At 41.7% G+C, this 20,405-nt stretch overlaps 1 protein-coding gene across 1 annotated transcript in view; it reads left to right on the top strand.

Annotated features, from left to right (window-relative positions):
• The window catches only part of hsf4 (heat shock transcription factor 4), a 97,191-nt gene extending 82,402 nt beyond the window's left edge, over positions 1–14,789 (top strand). Inside the window, exons 12-13 of the mRNA XM_080187136.1 lie at positions 2,310–2,388; positions 12,923–14,789. Coding sequence (XP_080043262.1) covers positions 2,310–2,388; positions 12,923–13,086 — 243 coding nt within the window. The 3' untranslated portion in view covers positions 13,087–14,789. The remainder of the gene's footprint in view (positions 1–2,309; positions 2,389–12,922) is intronic.
• The last annotated feature ends 5,616 nt before the right edge of the window (positions 14,790–20,405 follow it).

Here is a 20,405-nt window from a genome sequence, read left to right as displayed (position 1 = left end):
AAGCTCAGACTGGAGCAAGGTTGAAAGTAGTATCTGGTGCCCTTGCAGCTCTGAGCCAGTACAATGAGCATTGATTGGAGAACAGGAAAGAAAAATAAGAAATGAGGAGAAGAAACAGTAATTGAGAGTTCAGGTCACACGTGAAGTTGAAGCGATCACTTGTATTTGTTACAGTTCAAAAGCAAATGTTTCTGTTCATGCCTACACCATGCATCAGCTGTAGAAATAGCACTATTGAAGGATCATTTCACAAACATACCTGCTGATACTCTGATCAATTAAGCAAACCTCCAAAGGCTATTCTGGCTGGCCAGGAAGTTGCTAACATTTTGATATGAAAAGGCAAAGAATAGAGCACAACGTTGTGCTATAATGTTACATTATATTGAATAATATATAGGACGCCAAACAGAAATGGTTTTCAGTTTTTTATCAGGATATTTACAAGATGACAGACAATGCCTCCTCTTAAAATGAATTCACTTCTTCAGAGGGAGAAAGATTACATTACTGATTACATATAAAAGCATTCTTCAATTTAATAGAATCTTGAAATAATAAGACACAGAGAGAAGCCTGTACTGGCTCTTTGAAAGAGCAATTTAATTAGTCTTGCTTCGCTGCTCTTTTCCCATTACCCTGCAAATCTTTCATTACTGGTGAAATCCTGAAAAGGAATAAAATGCATTTGCCCTGTTAAAACTATACAGAGTATTCTCCGGAGATAAGGAAATATAGAAGTTAGTCCGCTTGGTGAACTTTTCATGAAACATGCATTTTTCAGGAAGTTTTCTATTTTTTATAGGTTCACAAATATGAATAAGGCCTTCTCTGTCATGTTCAGTCCTAAAATAGCCAGGAGTGGGAGTGTATTGACACGATCTGTTGTGGGAAAGTGTTTCTGCATCCCTTGACATTACTCTCATATTATGATGAGCAGTAGTGGCAATTGTCAGGAAAACCCAAGAAATGTAACATTTTTTGTTGGTAATATTCTTGTCATATATTTTCAACTGCTGGTGTATGAGAATGATATTTGAAGCAGAGATGGTGTGACTGAGAATGTCAGTTGTGGGTTTGATATGGTACTGAGCCTAGAAATACTTAATACAGATGTTTATCAAGGTAATTTAGCCAGCATGCTTATGGAACAGGAGTTGATTTGAAATAGGTTGTTGTGATTCAAAGGAGAAGATATGCAGGTGTAAAAGTAAGGGATCATAGGTAAAGCATGGATAGAGCGAGTTAACTTCTCTTTAGATTCTAAACGCTGAAGCAAAGAAATAGAGTTAATCAATTCTGGGAGACAACATTTCTAAAAAAACTGGGTGAGATAATGGAGAGATCAAAGGGAAAGAAGGTTTTTAAGGAGAAATCTATGGAGATGGCAGTTTTCAATCTCAGCAGACAACTGGAATCACTGGTCAGCTCACAACAAGCGTTGTGAACAAAGTTAGATCTGAAAATTAACTTCAGAGGGCACATCAAGAGAAATTATAAGCAATGTGTGATAAACATTACTGGCCTTTTGTAAATTGTAAAATCTATAACGAGTTTTTGAGCAGACACAGGAAATAGTTAGCTTTGAAGGTAGTTAAATTAAGACTGTTTGGAACTGTTTTAAAGTATTGGTACTGTGTAAAGCCATCATTGTGTTTAAGCGCATTTCTATTTCTATTTTGTTTTTGTCTCTATTGCTCAGTAAACCTTTTACTTTACTATAAGATCATCACAAGAAGTCAGGGACATCATTTCTGCATTTCAAACCTCTCCTTGAGGCTATACAAATTGCAAATAAATTGCAGTTGTTTCAAGTTTCCCTTCTGGGATTCAAAAAGCTTGGCATTAACCTTCCGCTGTGCCTGAATACAATGCAGATTAATGTCAGGTGATACCATAGAAAAGTTACAGCACAGACAGAGGCCATTCAGCCCATTATGTCTGTTCCATCTGAAAAAAAACTAGCCATGCATTCTAATCCTACCTTGCATCACGCATCCCTACAAGTTTCAGCACTTTGTGTACATCCTCAATTGTCCTGTGGTATAATAAATGGTTAATCAGTTGTAAAGCATTGCCCCTCTCCACTGGAGGGATCAGAATCATAGAATCATAGAACCCTACAGTGCAGAAAGAGGCCCTTTGGCCCATCGAGTCTGCACTGACCACAATCCCACCCAGGTCCTACTCCCATATCCCATATCAGTGACTAAACATCATGGTTGCGTGACAGGGTGTGTGATAGGTACTGTGCTTCCTTTCCAAGGTAAACCAGCTCTGATTCTAATCCGTGACTTGGGCTTTCCTAGATTCAGAAACTTATTGTGGATCCGGAGCTCAGGCAGATTGAACCGTCCAACAAAGCCCTGAAAACTGGAGCAAGCTCAGGTAAATCAGTGACCAGTGATTTCTGCAAGCAGTGTGTACTGTCTGTTAAAGCAATAAATGGGTCAAAGTCCAGAATGCTCTTTCTATTGCCACTAATTGTTCCCAGATCTAACACATGGAAATACCTTCAAAACCACAAGATTGAAAAGTCCAAAATTCAGTTCAGGCCAGGGCAAGAACTCTGTAGAAATGACAATCCATGCAACTTGTCCTATTGAAGATGAAGCACTTAAATATTTGACAACAGGGTCTTATGACGAATTTTGTCCATATTCTCATTAACAGGGAGGATGTTCAGGAAAAGCAATAACCTGATGAACCATAGAATCCCTACAGTACAGAAAGAGGTCACTCAGCCCATCATGTCTGCATCAACCCTCCGAAAGAGCATCGCACCCAGACCCTGCCCTCTGCCCTATCCCTGTAACCCCTCCGCATGTACCAAGACTAATCCACCTAATGCATTTACATTAAAGGGCAATTTAGCATGGTCAATCCTCCATAACTTAAACATCTTTGGAATGTGGGAGGAATCTGGATCACTCGAAGGAAGCCCATGCAGACATGGGGAGAACTCCTTACAGACAGTCACCCAAGGCCAGAACTAAACCTGAGTCTCCGGTGCTGTGAGGCTAACCAATGTGCCACCATGCCACCCTGAAAGGTTTGGCTCAAGGGATGACTTTCATTAGATTGCAACGAGATAGCTGCTCTGCTCCGTATGAAACCCTGAAATACAAAATCCTTTTTTTTTCAATCTACTGTCAGAGCAGGTTCATCCCCATTACGGCTGCTACACTCATACTCTGCAAATTCATATTGTTGGACAAAGAATATTCAGGTCTTGCGATCACAAACATAACCTGCTTGAAATGGGGAATTGAGTAATTATCTTATTATAATTTGGGATATCATTCAGTACATTCAACAAGTCAGAGATTTGCGGATTAGGAAATCGATTGGGGGTGGGAGGAATGCTAACAGAAGTGAGACCATACTTATGTGAATAAGAGACAGAGATGGAAGACTGAATGAGAGTAATAGTTAAATGTTGCTGTTGGTTCTAAATTCCATGAGAGCTAAATGGGTGGGATGCAAAGATTGAAAGCCGAATAGTTCGATCTCCTCACCACTGGTCTCACCAAGTCCACATTTTCGCAACCCGGCTTCAAGTCAAGTGAACAAATAAAACTGTGGGAAACTGATGACACTGTCACATCCCTACAGAATGCAAAATCTTTGAAAAGTAGTGAATGGAAAGAGACAGACAGCCCAAGTCTTCTTTGGCTGGCAAACAAATTAAGGTAATTCTGTCAGAATCAAGGAATTTTCATTGCCTCTGCCTGGTTACCATCGCCATGTCTTAATAGGACTAGTAAGCAAACTGTGACAGCACCACAGTATTTCAGTGCTGACACCATCACCCATAGATTAATTTATTACTTTTGTATTGATATCATGACACACGCTCAAGATATAATTCTCTGATCATGCAATCTGCCCAAAATGTCACAGCCAGCCTTGTGTGCCTGCCACTCATTTGCTGTCAATTAAAAAGACTGGCAACTCTACTTAAAAGATACACTTTGGAATGCCTCTCTTGTACAGAATTACATAGGATACTCATCATAGAATCAGGTCATTCAGTGCAGTCAGTCGAGACTAGCATTTATGTTTCACTCAAGCCTCCTCCCATTTTTCCTCATCTAAGTCTATCAGCATAACCCTCTATTCCCTTTTCCCTTAAATGTTTGTCTAGCTTTCCTTTAAATACATCTGTACTATTCATTTCACCCATTCCTTGTGGTAGCTAGTTCCACATTTTCACCCCTTTGAGAGTGAAGAAATTTGTTCTGAATTCCTAATTGGATGTCTTAGTGACTCTTATTTTGATGGCCTCTAGCTATGCTGTTCCTCATACAAGGAAACATTCTCTCTTTATCCACTAACAAAACCCTTCCTAATTTTAAAGATCTCTATTAGGTCACCCCTCAGAGATCTTTTTTCAACCAAGGGGAGATCCAGCCTGTCTGTTCTTTCCAGGTGTGTATACTCACTAATTTTTGGTATCACCCTTGTAAATCTTCTCTGCACCCTCTCCAATACTTCTACAATCTGTTTATAATATTGCAAGCAGAAATGCGTGCAGTGGTCTAGAGGTGGCTTAATCAAGGTTCATTGCAGTTTGAGCATAATATCCCTATTTTCTCCCTCTAGAAACAAAACTTATTGCTCAATCCTGTTTTCCAGTATTTTCTCTTTTGGTTTCAGATTCAGGCATCTGCAGTAATTTGCTTTCATCTATTGCTCAGTTTTCCTTTTTATGGCCTTGCTAATTCTGTAGTGCAATTTTTAATGATTGGTGTTATTGTCTTTATTCCTTAACCCCACCTGGTATTTTCCAAGTAACATGACCTCCTATTCATCCAGAAAAATGTACTATCTCACATGTATATGTAGAACATCATTTATCTATTATTTGCAAAGTTATTGTCCGCCTGTAATTTATTGCCATCCTCCTCAGTATTGACTGTTATCCTCCCCCCCCGACCCCCCATTTCGTATCATCCACAAATTTAGAAATTGTGTTTTTGATTGTCCAAATTGTCAATGGGAAATTGTGAACAGCAGCAGTGCTAGAACTGATCTTTGTGGAGCATCTCTTCCCATTTTCTGCCTCTCTTTACTCACACTCCCTGCTTTCTGACTTGAAGTCAGCTAGCAATCCGTTCTACCATTTGACTCCTGCCTGCATTTTCTCTGACCTTGTCCATCAGTCTGTCATGGGACACCTTATCAAAGGCTTTTTCAAAATCCAGCTGAATGTATTACATTGTCATTTACTACTTCATCCGCCTCAAAAAATTCAATAAGATTGGTCGAGCAAGAATTTTCATTTTGAAGTCCATGCTGACTCTCCATTGCAATGTTATTTTTATTGCTACACATTCTTCTAGTCTCTCCCACCACCAAATTTAGGTCTGGCAGCATCTGTGGAGAGGACAGAGTTAACACACTCAACCTGAAACTCGCTTTCTTGCCGCAGATGTTGCCCGATCTGTTGAGATTTTCCAGAATTTGTTTTATTCCAGATTTCCGACATCTGCAGTATTTTGCTTTGACATCAGTGTTATGCTGAACAGTCTCTAATTTCCTGAACACATTATATTCCCATTCTTCAATGTAAGTATTGTGTTAGATTTCCCCAGTCCTCTGGCACTACACCTTTTTCTAACTAATTATTAAAATATCTGTAAGCAATGCATCTGCTGTCTCTTCCCTAGATTATTTTAAAATGTATAGACATCATCTACCCAGAGCAGGGATTTTATCCTCTTTAATTAGTTTATTTGATACATCCCCGCTTTAAAATTTTTAAATGCACTTATCTCATTAATCCTTTCATCATTCCATATCATATCCAGTTGTTAGCCAGAGTTTTATTCAGGCACTGGGAGTCCCCACTGGCAAGCCAGGGGTTAACCCAATTTTGTTTGTCTGCAGGATACAGAACCACGTTTTACAGAGGTAAGGCAAATGATTGGTTGTTCTCAGGGGTTGAAGTCTCTTTAAAGGATGGCCACTCTTGCCCCAACCCTCCCCACCCCCTCAAGGGCTGCTGGCCAATCAGGGGAGCAGCAGCTTCACCAGGTGAGATGGCCACTGCTGGGATTACACTTGGAAGAGGAGGATGTCATGAAAGCACACTGCCTTCTCAACAGGAAAGAGGGATCAGGGTGCCAGGAATCAATCAGGCAGACAACAAAGGGTGGGGTGGGGTGAGGACTTGCATAGACAGATGGCACTTTCACAGTGTGGAGTTGTCAATGCCATTCTGGGGCACTTCCCTTAGCCAAAAATTCTCGGATAGTGGACCCTCCCACAAATTTGGAGAGAAACTGGCAGGATTCACCTTACAGTCTCCAAACAGTGGAGGTCCACCCATTACTGTAAAATGACAGCAGTAGTAGGAAGAGGACTCTAACTGGTCATCTAAGTGGCGTAGTTGGCCTATGGGTCAGTGTCAAGGTGTCCACTTCCACTGACAAAATGGCATAGCAGCAAGATATTCACGTCACGTGTCTCCCACCTCGCCACATTGTCTTTGACAAGGAATAGGAGTGCAGCAGTGGCACAGTGATTCACACTGCTGCCTTACAGTGCAAGGGATCCACATTCAATTTCAGCCTTGATTGACTGCCTCTGTGAAGTTTGCACATTCTCCCCGTGTCTGTGTGGGTTTCGTCTGGGTGCTCCAGTTTCCTCCCACAGTCCAAAGGTATGCAGGTTAAAATGGATTAGCCATGCTAAATTGACTTCTGGTATCCAAAGATGTGTAGGTTAGGTGGATTAACCATGGTAAATGTGCGGAGTTACAGGGAGAGGGTGAGTAGGTGAGCCTGGGTAAGATGCTCTTTTCAGAAAGTTGGTGCAGACCCAATGGGCTGAATGGTCACCTTCTCCATTATAGGGATTCCGTGTGTTCCTTGCCTGGGTCTGCAAGGTTGTTACATATTCCACCGTTATGATTTGAAAGAAAGGTTGCAGACCCTTTGTCCTTGAAGATGTGTAAACTCTGGTTGACCAATTGGATAAAATACAGACGACCTATGTATAGCTCTCTTTGAATTTGATATAAAAATGCTCTTTAATTAGTGTTTCTTCAGAGGTAATGAGGTGCCAGTTTCTTTGATACTGCCATATTAGCTCTATTTGTTCAAGGGTCACAGACTAACATAACATCAGCCATTTTAAAAGATCTTTGTGCAGTCTTAGTCCCCTCATAGTCCTTGTGACCTTGGAGAAAAAAATGACTTCTACTATTTTATATATATAGTCGTGTGAAAGAAAAATAGGAAAAGAATGGTGGATTAATTTCTCATTCACACTGATATGTCAGACACATAGCTAGTGGGCACAATGCCTGTTCTCTGCTGTGTGTTTTTGAGGTCTAAATCCAGATGAGGCATTGTCCTTGCCTGTGGAATGGGTAAACTGACTTGAGAAGGTTCAAAATTTGTCTTTTGGGGATGTCTATTTGGTGGGTGGCACAGTGGCACAGTTAGCACTGCTGCCTCACAACGTCAGGGACCCGGTTTCGATTCCGGCCTTGAGTAACTGTGTGGAGTTTTCATCTTCTTCCCATGTCAGCATGGGCTTCTTCAGAGTGCTCCGGTTTCCCCCCACAGTCCACAGATGTGCAGATTAAGAGATTAGCCATGAAAAATGCATAGGGTTATGGGATAGAGCGGGGCTAGGGTTGTGGTGGGCCTAGTTAAGATACTCTGCCGGAGAGTTGGTGCAGACTCGATGGGCCAAATGGTGTCCTTCTGCACTATAGGGATTCTATGAATCTAGAGTTCTGAATTTCCACTGTTAGGGATCAGGCATAAACAAACCTATTGGTATCAGAATTCTGACTGTCCGACTCTTTATTAAATATACTCCAAAGTATCTGGGCAGTTTTACAAGGTGGTTAGCACTCGGAGGGTAAGTGGTGGTCAAGCTGCCCTGGGCAATCTGCCAAGAAATTGCTCAGTATCTCACTCTGGGAGTACCAGGTCTTTTGATCATAGTGACCAGCTGTTGTTCAGCTTAACTCCTCCCTGTCCACTTTGATAACCTGTGGGTTCTGCTATTCAAACCCCGGAGCTGTGTTTAAACTTATGAGATTGGCTTCAGTGTCTGGCTTGAGCAATAGCACAATTGGAATGTTGCAGCTTCTGTTGCTAGATGTTTTAGGTTGGCACGGCAACAGATAGGCAGTCTGCTCCTGAACTCAAGCCAGCCTTTCTGAGCTAGATAATAGGATGATGGCCTTCTGGAAGGGGTCTCCCCATAGAATTCCTAGTGCAGAATGAGGCCATTTGGCCCATCAGGTTTGCACCAACTCTCTTGACAGTATCTTATCTAGGCCCTCTCCCCTGCCCTATCCCCATAACCCTGCGCATTTACCATAGCTAATCCACCTAATCTGTGTTACCGGAGGGATCCAGAGCACCCAGAGGAAACTCACGCTGACATGGAGAGAACATCCAAACTCCACAGTCACCTAAGGCCGGAATTGAACCTAGAGCCCTAGCGCTGAGGCAGCAGTGCTCACCACTGGGCCACGTGCTGCAGCCATACCAGATAGGGATACAGTGCTGTATCCTGCAGGATTTGTTACGGATCATTTTAATCATGCTGGGAACTCTGTCAGGTAGCCTCGGGATTTTGCATTTCGGTGGGTGGATATGGGACACTGTTAAGTTGGGTCCCTCTGCTGGTCAATTGGGTCATCAGCTCCACATCTTTTGGAACACTAACCTTCTGGTGAATGGTCAGCTCTTGCTGTCCCTCACTGTCTCAGTGTGGCTTTTCAACTACGTGAAGCATCACCCTCAATTTCTGGGCCTATTTCAGAACCTTCTTGGTCTCTGTTCAAATTATCCATAAAGCTGCCAGCTAAACCAATCATTAGCTTCCAGGCTGAGGCTTTAGTCTTTGGAAAAGGCACTCTCCTAACTTGTCCTATGTTCTCTGGAAAATGGAGGTGCAGCTCCACTTACACTCGTTTGTGGCTTTTCAGCTGGGTGAGGCATTTCACTCCCTATCCGCTCATCTGTTTGGGGACTCCCTATGCCTCTCTAACTTTGGGACAAAGGCTTCTGCCAGCCATTTTGCAGGCATTTCCAACCTTTCCCTTTCCTTGTTAGTAACTTGCCTTCCTCCAGGATCTTTGACTTCCTGGGGCATTTTCCTCACTATCTCTTTCCCGGCTCTGGAACTTCTCCAATCCCTGTTAAAATCCAGGATATCCTGTGGCTGTATTATTAATTCTGTTCATCTTCTTGGACGTGTTTGCCTTTACTAACCTGGCTTTGACCTCACTACTTTCAATCAGTTCTTACTTTATGTTTGTGTCTGCTATTCCATTATTATGGGTCTCTGGGCCTTCTTCAGCATTCTGCTCTCCTGCACATTCCTGCTGGGTGATAGTGGGCTCTTTTCCTTTGTTGCCTAACACTTTACTGCCAGCCAAACAATTTCCAAGGAGAAAATCAATTCCTGCTCCTGATAATTCAGGGGCACTTCCTACCAAAACAAGGCCATAAACAAAGTCACATTCTAGGTGGATTCTGTGATGGGTTGCAAGTACAGATTCTTCTCCCACTCCACTGATTAGGGCTTTGGCCTTCAGGGAGGACTCAGAGGCACTTTTAGGTTTGCCTCTAACATGAATGGCTGAGTGGTTCCAATGTTCTGGAGCAGTATAATAGACATGCTCACATTTTGGGTAGGGGCAACACTATTCCTGAAAGTCAAAAGTCCAGTAGCTCTCTGGGAGTTTGTTTGGCTCAGAAAAACATGGTGCCATGCCCTCCAGGGGATAGGTTTCTGCAGTGAGAGTCTCTGCATTACTATCCATTGGGACATCCTTCAAGGGGCTGCTCATATGGAGCCTCATTAGACTAACAAATTCCCTAGCAATCTACAGCTTTCAGACCTGGAATAGTCTATTTTATTGTCTTGAGATCATGCCAGTCACTGAGAGTCCTTACACCTACTTTCACACTTCCTGTTGTGTGGTGGGGCGGGGGGGGACTTTCCTCTCTAGATTATCCTGCCAATATCTCTGATGCTTTTGGGAATAGTTTGGAAAGGATCTGCCTGGTTCTCCAGGCCTTTGGATGAGATTGTAGCTAACTGCCGTGACCGCTGTATCGCTGGCTGTGAGGATCCTTCTCTAAGTGCATCTTCGGGCTGGAGGGGAGGCAATTTTTAAATTCCTCTGAAAGTACAAACTTGCACCTTTGCTGCGTGGGATTCTTCGGATTTTCACCCATCAGTCAAATGCAATTTGCACCAACTGTTCAAACTCTATGTCAGTTTGTTTTGGTTTCTTACAAATGCTCCGGAATTGCTGGCGATATACTTCCAGGTCTAAGTTGTAGGCACTTAGGAAGGCAGCCTTGGTCTTCTCATAATTTAGGTCATATCAGTAGCCAGCACGGAATAGACCTCATGATCTCTCCCTGACAGCTGACCTACAGCTATCTAAAAGATGTGCAAGTTAGGTGGAATGGCCATGGCAAATTGTCCCTTAAATTGACAAGATATGTGGCTAGCTGGATTAACCATGGTAAACGTCTGGGGTTACAGGGATAGGCAGGGAATACGGCCTGAGTAAGACACTCTGTCAGAGAGTCACTGCAAACTCGATGTACCGACTGGCCTCCTTCTGCGCTGTAATGATTCAATAAATTAGAATAAGATTGATGGCCATTTCAACTGTCCTGCTACTTCCTCAAAAGTGCAAAATATGACTCCACAGCACTTTCTCTGGATTTGGGAATGAATCTAGTACACTTGAGGGCCTCAGAGAGTGGTTCCAAGTCAGAGAGATAGAGGGTGCTACCCTCTCTAGAGAGAGATTTTCTCTCTCAGTTTTCAGCTGTCTTGTCTCTCTCCCTTTGAGTTACTCACTCCATTTCCAATTTTTGCTGCTGGAATTCTCTCTGTTTCTCTTTTTCCCTCTCATGAATTCCAGCTGCATGCTGAATTTTTCCAGCTCAAATCTGGCCAGGGGAGTTTGAGCTCTGCATCTAACTGCTCAATCAGTAATTTGAGATCCAAATGTTCAACCAACAATTGGATTAGTTCATCTTTCTTCACCTTATTAGGCAATCTGTACCTCTCAAGTTACAGTTCTCAGTTGCTTTATGCTCAGGGTAGCTAAAATTTCACGGTTCAGGTTTCCTTGCTGGGTCCACATCTGGGTGTCAAAGGTTGCCATTTTCTTAGTGTTAGGGAAAAGGACCTTGCTGTGGTAAGTTACTTGTGTTTTACAATGTGTTCCAGCCATCAAGTTGTCCCTTTTTGGTTTCCAGTTGGCCCTTTGACCTCAGATTTGGCTCACGTCTTAATTTGGACTCTGGTCAAATTCAAATAGTGATCCCGGATTTGAGCTGCCAATTTCTGTTATGTCATAACTGAAATTGGCACAGTGGGGGGTGGGAGGGAGGTTCAATTCAAACAGCACTAATTTCTCCTCTTATCACAGGCAGAATTTTACTATCACGGGGCAGACACAGTGCACAACGGAATTCTCCATTGGCCCACGGGCAGGATTTTATGAGTCTCACCCAAATGAGGTCACAAAATACCAGCACACCTGTCCATAAACAGAAGGCTGCTTTTGATTAGCTTCTTCCTTTTTAAGTGGCGGTGTATTTCCCAACCATTTGGTATTAGTGCGATCTGATATTTCTATGAATAACACTCAGCAAACTCAAGATAAAGTGAACTCAAAGGGTTAGTTTATTTGCACACACGGGAGGAGGGTAGCAACATTGCCTCTGATGCATTTACACAATAAAAGAAATAGAGATAAGGATTTACAGTACAGAGACCACAGAGGAAAGAAGTATTGTTTCACATGGATTTGGAGTCGAGAAATTAAACCTAATGAGGTATTTCTTCATGGAGGTCTGCGGGCTGAAAACTGAAGCTGTATAATGTACTTTTCTGGTGGAGTTGACTTCACACAATGTGATAGGCGTGCAAAGAGGAATCAATCTTGTGGATGAAGAGGTATAGATGGGACCTGATAATCAGCCTGGGAAGAGTTCCTTTTCTGTGAGGCTGCTTGTAGGATGGTAAAACGGCAGACTGAGCTTGCAGTCCCACATGGCAATATTGTTGATTTTCCAAACTAGAGGTCCATGTCACATGACTCCCATCTCTCCACATTGTCTTTAATAAGGGATGTATATTCCTCATCTGGGTCCCAACTATTAAGAATTGAAAGAAAGGCTCTGCATCCATTATCCCAGCAGACAAATAGATTCCAGTTGACTAGCCTGGATTATGAAATGCAGATTGCCTTTGTGTACCTCTCTTTGATTTTGGACTTTGCAGCCAAAAGGGGGATCATTAGTCTCTCTTCAGAGATAACGAGGTGCAGGTTTCTTCAATACTGCTATGGTAGCTCATTTTATTTGAGGCTCAGACCAACATAGCTTAAACCATTTTAAAAGATATTTTCTAAAATTTTAAAGACTGGACAATAGCCACAAGGCAATCTATACATACCTTATAAAAGATAAACAGCATGAGGTTTTAGTTCCCTCGCAGCTGGATTAGAGAACAAAAAATATATACACTTATTACAAAGCAAAGATAAGTTGGTGTCCCTTGTCAAGCATAGATCATTTCATAGGAGCAATGAGTGTGCTGTTCTCTGGTGCCAAAGAAGCCTTTCAAGATATCTTTGGCAAGAACCTAGAAAGTAGCCCAACTGGCCGCAGATTAATGAGTTGGTCCTCCCCATTGTTTTCAAAACTCTAAGGAAAAGGAAAAAAATGTGCTAAGAGATGATCCACTATTCGGATATGAAGGAAGATAATAATTTTCACAGAATTATTTATTCTATAGCCTATCCCCCCACCTGCCACTCTCTTTCAGTTAGTGGATTTCAGTTGTACGGGTGTGCTTCAGGTTCTAGTTGAGATGACTGGTGATCCTCTGATCTCTTTCCACTTACTTCTAGGAAAGCCACATCTTCAACAAACTACACCACATTTTCTTCAAGAGCCACATCTTCCAATAAATCATGAACTCTCCAATCTGGACCATGACACAGCTCTGTACGAGCTCATGGAGGATACAGGTACATATTTCCCAGATACCGAAGTGGGGCAGGAGGAATTCTAAGCAAAACTGGACTCAAAACAACAAGACCTGACAAGGCAGAGACGCATGCCTCAACCCCTGCAGTATTCACACTAAGCAGATATTCTTCAAGGTTAAAAAAACCTGTTAGAGAATCCTGACAGTGGTGGAGTCCTGCCCACCTACTGATTCCATAGGCACTGCCTGAAGGAAACGACTTCTCTGTTTGTCTCTCCCCCACCCCCTCCATTCTCCTCCCCCGACTTTCCTCTTTATTCCACATTTCAGAAGGCTGGAGATGATCAATTCTGGCATTTCTACAGGCTGGGAAATGTAGGTACTGCCAGGAGGTAGATTCTACCCACAGTGTACCATGAGTTCTGTGGAGTCCTGCATATAGGAAATGAACCTGAAATGGTTCTTTGCAACAGCACAGAGATCTCGTCCACAATTTTTTTTGCCTTGTGTGTAATTTGATCTTTGAAGGTTCTGTTTCAGAAATTTTGTTTTTGTGTTCTACATCTATGGTCAGAGACAGAAATAATTTTTTTATGTGTATATTACAGCACACTACTCAGTTTTCTTTTTCCATTCTATATACTGTGCACTGGTTAAAAGTGCTGGACTTGACAGGGTTGGTTTTGATGTATTGGTACTGCACTTGGATTATTTTTGATCAAGCTATTGTGATAAATCTTTACACATTCAATAAAAAAAGTTGAACTGCTTTTTTTTTGGGCATGACCCCCATGTTTCAGGGAACCTCTGCACGAGAATGGGTTTGCACCCCTTCTACACAGGCTCATTATACCTTTTTTTAAGCGCTCTCCATACCCCTCCCATTCTCATTATAAAAGTTAGTATCCGAGATGAGCCCGCAGTCTTGAAATCTGAATCGTATATATTTAGTACACAGATTGCAAGATACCATGGAGTAAACACTCTGTCCCATATTGTAAACTTGCTGCTGAACAATGCAAAGGATTACCCTAATGTCTCACACTGACTAAAAAGTAATGTTAGACACTTTCTAACACTCTAAACTATTTGACTGATTTGTTGACAAACAGAATTATTTCCATAAACATAGTGAATGGAAAGGACCTATTTCCATTTGCAGAGAGGTCAACACCAGGAGGACATAGAGCTGATTAGCAGAAGGATTTAAGTTTTAAAGTTTATTTATTAGTGTCACAGGTAGGCTTACATTAACATTGCAATGAAGTTACTATGAACATCTCCTAGTCGCCACACACCACTGCCTGTTTGGGTGCACTGAGGGAGAATTTAGCATAGCCAGTGCACCTAACCGTCACGCCTTTCAAACTGTGGGAGGAAACCGAAGCACCCAGAGAAAACCCATGCAATGTGCAAACTCCAGAAAGTAACCCAAGCTGGGAATCGTACCAGATCCTTGACGTGTGCCATGAGCAGTGTTGAGGAGAAATCATTTCACCCAGAGGGTAGTGAGGATTTGGATCCCCCTGATTCAAATAGTGATGGAGTTAGAAACTCTCGTATTTAAAAAATACTTAGGTATAAGAACATAAGAAATAGGAGCACGAGTAGGCCATCTAGCCCTTCAAGCCTACCCTGCTATTCAATAAGATCATGGCTGATCTGAAGTGGATCAGTTCCACTTTCCCGCTTTCTCCCCATAACCCTTAACTCCCCTGTCTATCAGAAACCTATCTACCCGTAACTTAAATATATTTAGCGAGGTAGCCTCCACCACTTCAACGGGCAGAGAATTCTAGAGCTTCACCACCCTTTGAGTGAAGAAGTTCCTCCTCATCTCTGATCTAAACTGTCCCCCCCACCCCCCCAATCTTGAGGCTGTGTCCTCTAGTCCTGCTATCCTTTCTACGTGGGAAGAATCTCTCTACCTCTACCCTATCCATCCCCTTCATTATCTTATAAGATTCCCCCTTCATCCTTCTAAACTCCAACGAGTACAGGCCCAGTCTGTTTAGTCTCTCTTCATAGGCCAACCCCCTCATCTCCGGTATCAGCCTAGTGAACCTCCTCTGCACTCCCTCCAAAGCCAATATATCCTTCTGCAAGTGCGGCAACCAAAACTGCACACAGTACTCCAGCTGTGGTCTCACCAGTACCCTGTACAGTTGTAGCAAGACCTCCCTGCTTTTATATTCTATTCCCCTCGCTATAAAGGCCAACATTCCATTTGCCTTCTTGATCACCTGCTGCACCTGCAGACTGGGTTGACTTGAAAACAAAAGGGCTATCAGTCAAGAAGTAGAAATTGGGATTAGGCTGGTTAGTTCTTAGACACAGACACAAGTGGCCTCCTTTTGTGACTCTGACTTGTGGGTGTTTTTCAGCAAAAAGAGATTACGGTCTCTGCAAGAAATATGTTAATACAAACATATGGAGCTGAAGGGTGCATTCACACTATAACTGTAGCAATACTGCAAAGCTGGTTCGTTTCACGCCAAAGACGTACTTATACCATAAACACAGCTAGAATCCTAGCACAAAAACAACACCAAAGCAAAGTGGAAGAAGTAATTTCATTCTCTTTCACCTCAGATGCTTTTCAATCTTGACACCCTATTTACAGTAGAAAAATCCAACATTAAAGTCTATCCAAAACTGTCTTGGACTACTGTTGAACACCACAATATACCTCCATACACCACTGCACAACAGGCTGAATTGACAGTAGGTTGGCCGTCCAGGAATCCAATTTGAACTGAAAATAAACTACTCTTCAAAACATCCTCAGGAGAGAAAGGTATCCCAGCCACCTCGAGTCCAAGGACTGAACCCACCTCCCAGAAATACCTACCAAGTCTGTGGTCAAACAGGATCAGGCTCATCAGCCACATAAAGACCACAAACTCATGACCAGTAACATGGAGTTCCTTAGGTGGATAATCATATTCACCAATGAGTGATTGCTGAAGATTTGCAAAATTGAGGTCAGTCAGAAAGCAGCCTTGGGAGAGCTAACATGCTGGATAGCAGAAGGGTTAAAACAAACAATAATAATGAGCCTTTGAATCAGAGCAATACCATGGCATGGTTTGAAAATTGAGCTTGCAAAGTGTGTGTCTTCCTGAATACCATTAAATTCACACAATTACTATCAAACTCCTTTTTATCCTTGGATGGAGGAAAGGAGACAAAAAGGCAGGTGTTGCCTCTTCAGTGCTGACATGGGAATAGTGCCATGGGAAAAGGACAAATATTGGTGATTGGGGTGTGGACCAGGGTGTCACAGAAGGAACAGTTTCTCTGGAATGCTGATGTGTTCACTGACGGCATCACACTGGGGGTGGCAGAAATGGCAGAGGATGATCCAACAGAAATGGAGACACATATCAGACACTGGTCTATAGGAACAGAGATTCACCAGGGTGTTACCTGGGCTGGAGCATTTCAGCTTTCAAGAGAGCCTGGATAGGCTGTTTTTCTCCCCCTTGGAGTAGTTAAGGCTGAGTGGAGACCTGATTGAGGTGTATAAGATTATGAGAGGCATAGATAGGATGGATAGGAAGAAACGATCCCCTTAGCAAAGGGGTCAAAAATCAAGAGACATAGATTTAAGTTAACGAGCAGGAAGTTTGTAGATGTGAGGAAAAACCTTTTCATCCAGAAGATGGTGGAAATCTGGAACTCTCTGACTGAAAGGGTGGTAGAGTGGGAACCTTCACAACATTTAAGAAGAATTTAGATGAGCACTTGAAATGCCATAGCATACAAAGCTACAGGCCAAGTGCTGGAAAATGGGATGAGGATAGGTGCTTGATGGTTGGCCAGACATGATAGGCTGAAGGGCCTCTTTCCATGCTGTAGAACTCTATGACTGTATGATGTAGAGCATTGTAACAGATGCGACAGAGATGCAAAAATTGGGAGAATGGACTGGATTCCTCAAAGGAACCATTTTCTGTGATGTGGAAGAGCTCTTTGAAGATGGTTCAGTTGTTTGACATTCTCTTGTCTTGAGATGCAAACATGGTTGGTGTCATCATTCCAGGAACTGTAAATGATGCCATGTTTCTGCTCTCACGCTGTAAAATTTCATGGTACAGAACTTGAGTATTGTTGAAAAAATAGACATGCTGTCAAAGTGTTTTGTCTTGCACTCTTCAGGACAGTTTGTAAGAAAAACCACTGGTAAAGGGAACAATTTATACTGCATGGGAAGAAAATATTGATTGATTGGCAAGTAGAGTCTAGCATTACCATGGAGAATACACCAGGGAACAGTTAACAGCCATGCTTTCGTTCAAATTCAAACTAGATAAGCCAACTCTGATTGGTCAAAGCATTGTCATGAGGAATGAAGCAGGGATTGGTAGTCCCCCAAGTGATTGGACAACACTTGCTAAAAAAATCCCAATTGTGCTAAGAATTACACTGAAAACCAGTTTATCAGTGTGGCTCACTTACATGTGCTGGAATTACATATATTCACACACAGGGCCCTGTCCTTTGAAGACAGAAGGAGCACGTCCACACATTATTCCTTTTTCAACTAAACAAAAACAAAAATTTTTCAACTAAACAAAATCCTATTGGTCAACCTGCCTGGTTTGAATTTGAATGAAAGGGTGGCACTTAAATGTTCCCTGGTGTATTTTCCATGACAACACCTCTACCAATCAGGGTCCACTTGCCAATCAATCAGGACTCTTCATGCAGCATACATTGTGGCTTTCTTGCCACTGTCCCGATGAATACAAAATAAAAAGCTTTGAAAGCACATCTCTTTTATAGAAATTGAGTTACGTTTTCTGGAAATAATCAAGATCTTTGGAATCATGTATTATAAAAAAAAACCTGCAAAAGCTCCAAATTGTTTTTATAAAAAAAAATTCAAATGACACAAAACAGTCCAAAGTGAGCCAATAAACTCCAGCTGAAGGGAGTCTGCCACTATTGTATCAATGAGCAATTTATTGACTTTTTGGCTGCTCAAACCAGACTGGACAAGTTTTTAGTTCCTGAACAATGAGCCTCACATACTTTCTGCAAAATAGCTTTGGGTTATTGTCAAAATATGTGCACCCATCCAGCCTGAGGCTTGTGTAAGTGGAATACTTGAAATGTGCTGTTAGCATAATGTGCTCAAGAATCTGATATAGCTGGTGGATTTGTTGCTTATTTTGGAGACAAGAAAATTGTTGCATATATTTCCTTTTCTAACCCTGCAGAGCTTTGGAAGTGAAACAATGCAGCGGGCTGGCTTTATCCTTTCTGTGCTCTTTCCATTTATGTCCTTCACAAGAGCTTAAGGTGGTAAAGTCAATAAATAAAACAGAAAAAGCTGGAAATACACAGGTCTGGCAGCATCTAGAGAGAAAGTGACTTAGCATCTCATGGTAAAGTCAACATTGGTTGGATAATCCATCAACAGACCATTTCACTCACTACTTGCCATTTTTGTATATGACGTGAAACAAAGCTATTGGCACCATCAGGCTCTTGCTGCTGTGGCTTTGTAATCTGGAAAAAGTCTACTATATTTTTGCAAAACAAAAGTGTATGTAAACATAAATTTTTCAATGGCACCATTAATGGAATGCATTGTCTACATGAAGAATTAGACTAATACATGGAACTGATTAGATATACTCTCAGTTGGCCTGCTAGTGTTAATATTTGTGTTCAGAAACCAATTAGATCAAAGGTTTTATAATGCCTCTTTGAAATGTTAATTCTGGAGTCTGTGAATTGAGTGGGAGTAGGACAGAGGAAGATGAATTCTGGTTAACCCTTCAGAGGAAAACAGTTATTACCGCAATATAATGTGTGATGTCAGAGGCATTTTAAGAGGGGGACCTTTTCTATTCAAGTATAATTCAGTTTGTCTGTGATCAGACACAAAAGCCAGCATACTTATGCACGTAACACATTCCAGTACAAAGGTGTTAGTTTCTGGGGTTTTGAAAATTGGGTTTAGTGGCACTGGCCACTCTGAGAAACAGGATCTAATGTTCCCAATAAGCCAGAGTATTTCTGATTGCCCAAATCCTAAATCTACAGAGAGCATTTGTAATTGTCATGTTCAATTTTAGATGGGGATACATTCTATCAGAGAATATCTCAAGCCATAACGCAACAAGCAAATGCACAATAAATCAGTATATTTACAGTAATTACAAACTTTGTATTCTCAATAACAAAACAGTTGGTAGATGTTCTGCACTAACCTTGTACATAAAATTAGCCTTTGAAACACAGGGTACTTTGTTTTCGACTATGTGTGATATGGAAATGTTTTATGCACAATGTCTCTCAAAAGCTAAGAATATAAGAAAAAGGAGCAGATGGCCATTTGGCTTTCAAGCCTGCTTCGGCATTCAGTAGGATTGTGGTTGATCTTCTGTCTCAACTTCACTTTCCTGCCTGCTTGCCATCTTTTAATTTTAATGATCCACAATCCTTTGAGTGAAGAAACTTCTTATATTAATCCTAAATAATTGATCCCCTTATCTTGACATGAGGCTCTCCTCCACATTCTACATCAATGGTTTTCAATCATTGTTTCTCAGCAACCCACTTTTACAAAAATGGCTACCCCTTGCAACTCACTGGCGAGGGCAAACTGCAGAAATGCTGCTATCATTGCAATCTAAATGGAATTTACTGTAAATTTAAAAATACACCTTCTTACCTTTTCCTTTCATAAAGTGCACAGAACTTGAATTGTATCAGGCAATAGTAAGCTTCTCGTCCTCATTTCTGGCTATTCTGAGATGAAGGATCCTCATTGCCATACTGCCTTCTACAAAATGTGTGCCTTGAACAGAACATCCAGCTTTTCTTTTGAACAGGATCACAGAACATCTCGCAATGTTTTGAAAAGGATAACAAAACATCTCATCTACCTTTTAAAAACAGTATACACAGCAAGCTATTTTCAACATCCCCATGATCAACGACACCCACTTTGAAAAACCCAGTTCTAGATTCCCCACCCAGGGAAACAATCTCAACATTTACAAGCCCCTTCAGAATCTTGCATGCTTAAATCAGATCACCTCTCATTCTTCTAACCTCCTGAGAGCATTGATTCAATTTACTCAAGCTTCTCAAAATAGAAAAATCCTCTCATCTGAGGAATCAATCTAGTGAACTCTTGTATTTTCTCACTGCAAAACTGCATGGAGTATTCCTGGTGCAAAATCATAACATAATTGTAGCTTATTTTTATACTTCAATCTACTCAAAGTGAAGAACATGCCACTTGCCCTCTTACTGGACAGTTGTACTTGCATACTAACTTCCTGTATTCCTTTTGTACCTGTATACTAATTTTCTGTGTTCCTTGAACTGTTTAACCCAGTTCTGGACAACCTAGGGGAGTGAGCGGGCCACATGAGTGGCTC

Source organism: Carcharhinus amblyrhynchos, chromosome 4, assembly GCF_965287045.1.
Source record: "Carcharhinus amblyrhynchos chromosome 4, sCarAmb.v2.hapA, whole genome shotgun sequence".
Lineage (NCBI taxonomy): Eukaryota > Metazoa > Chordata > Chondrichthyes > Carcharhiniformes > Carcharhinidae > Carcharhinus > Carcharhinus amblyrhynchos.
The sequence above is the reverse complement of the archived record's forward strand: the minus strand, read 5'-3'. Positions and strand labels throughout refer to the sequence as shown.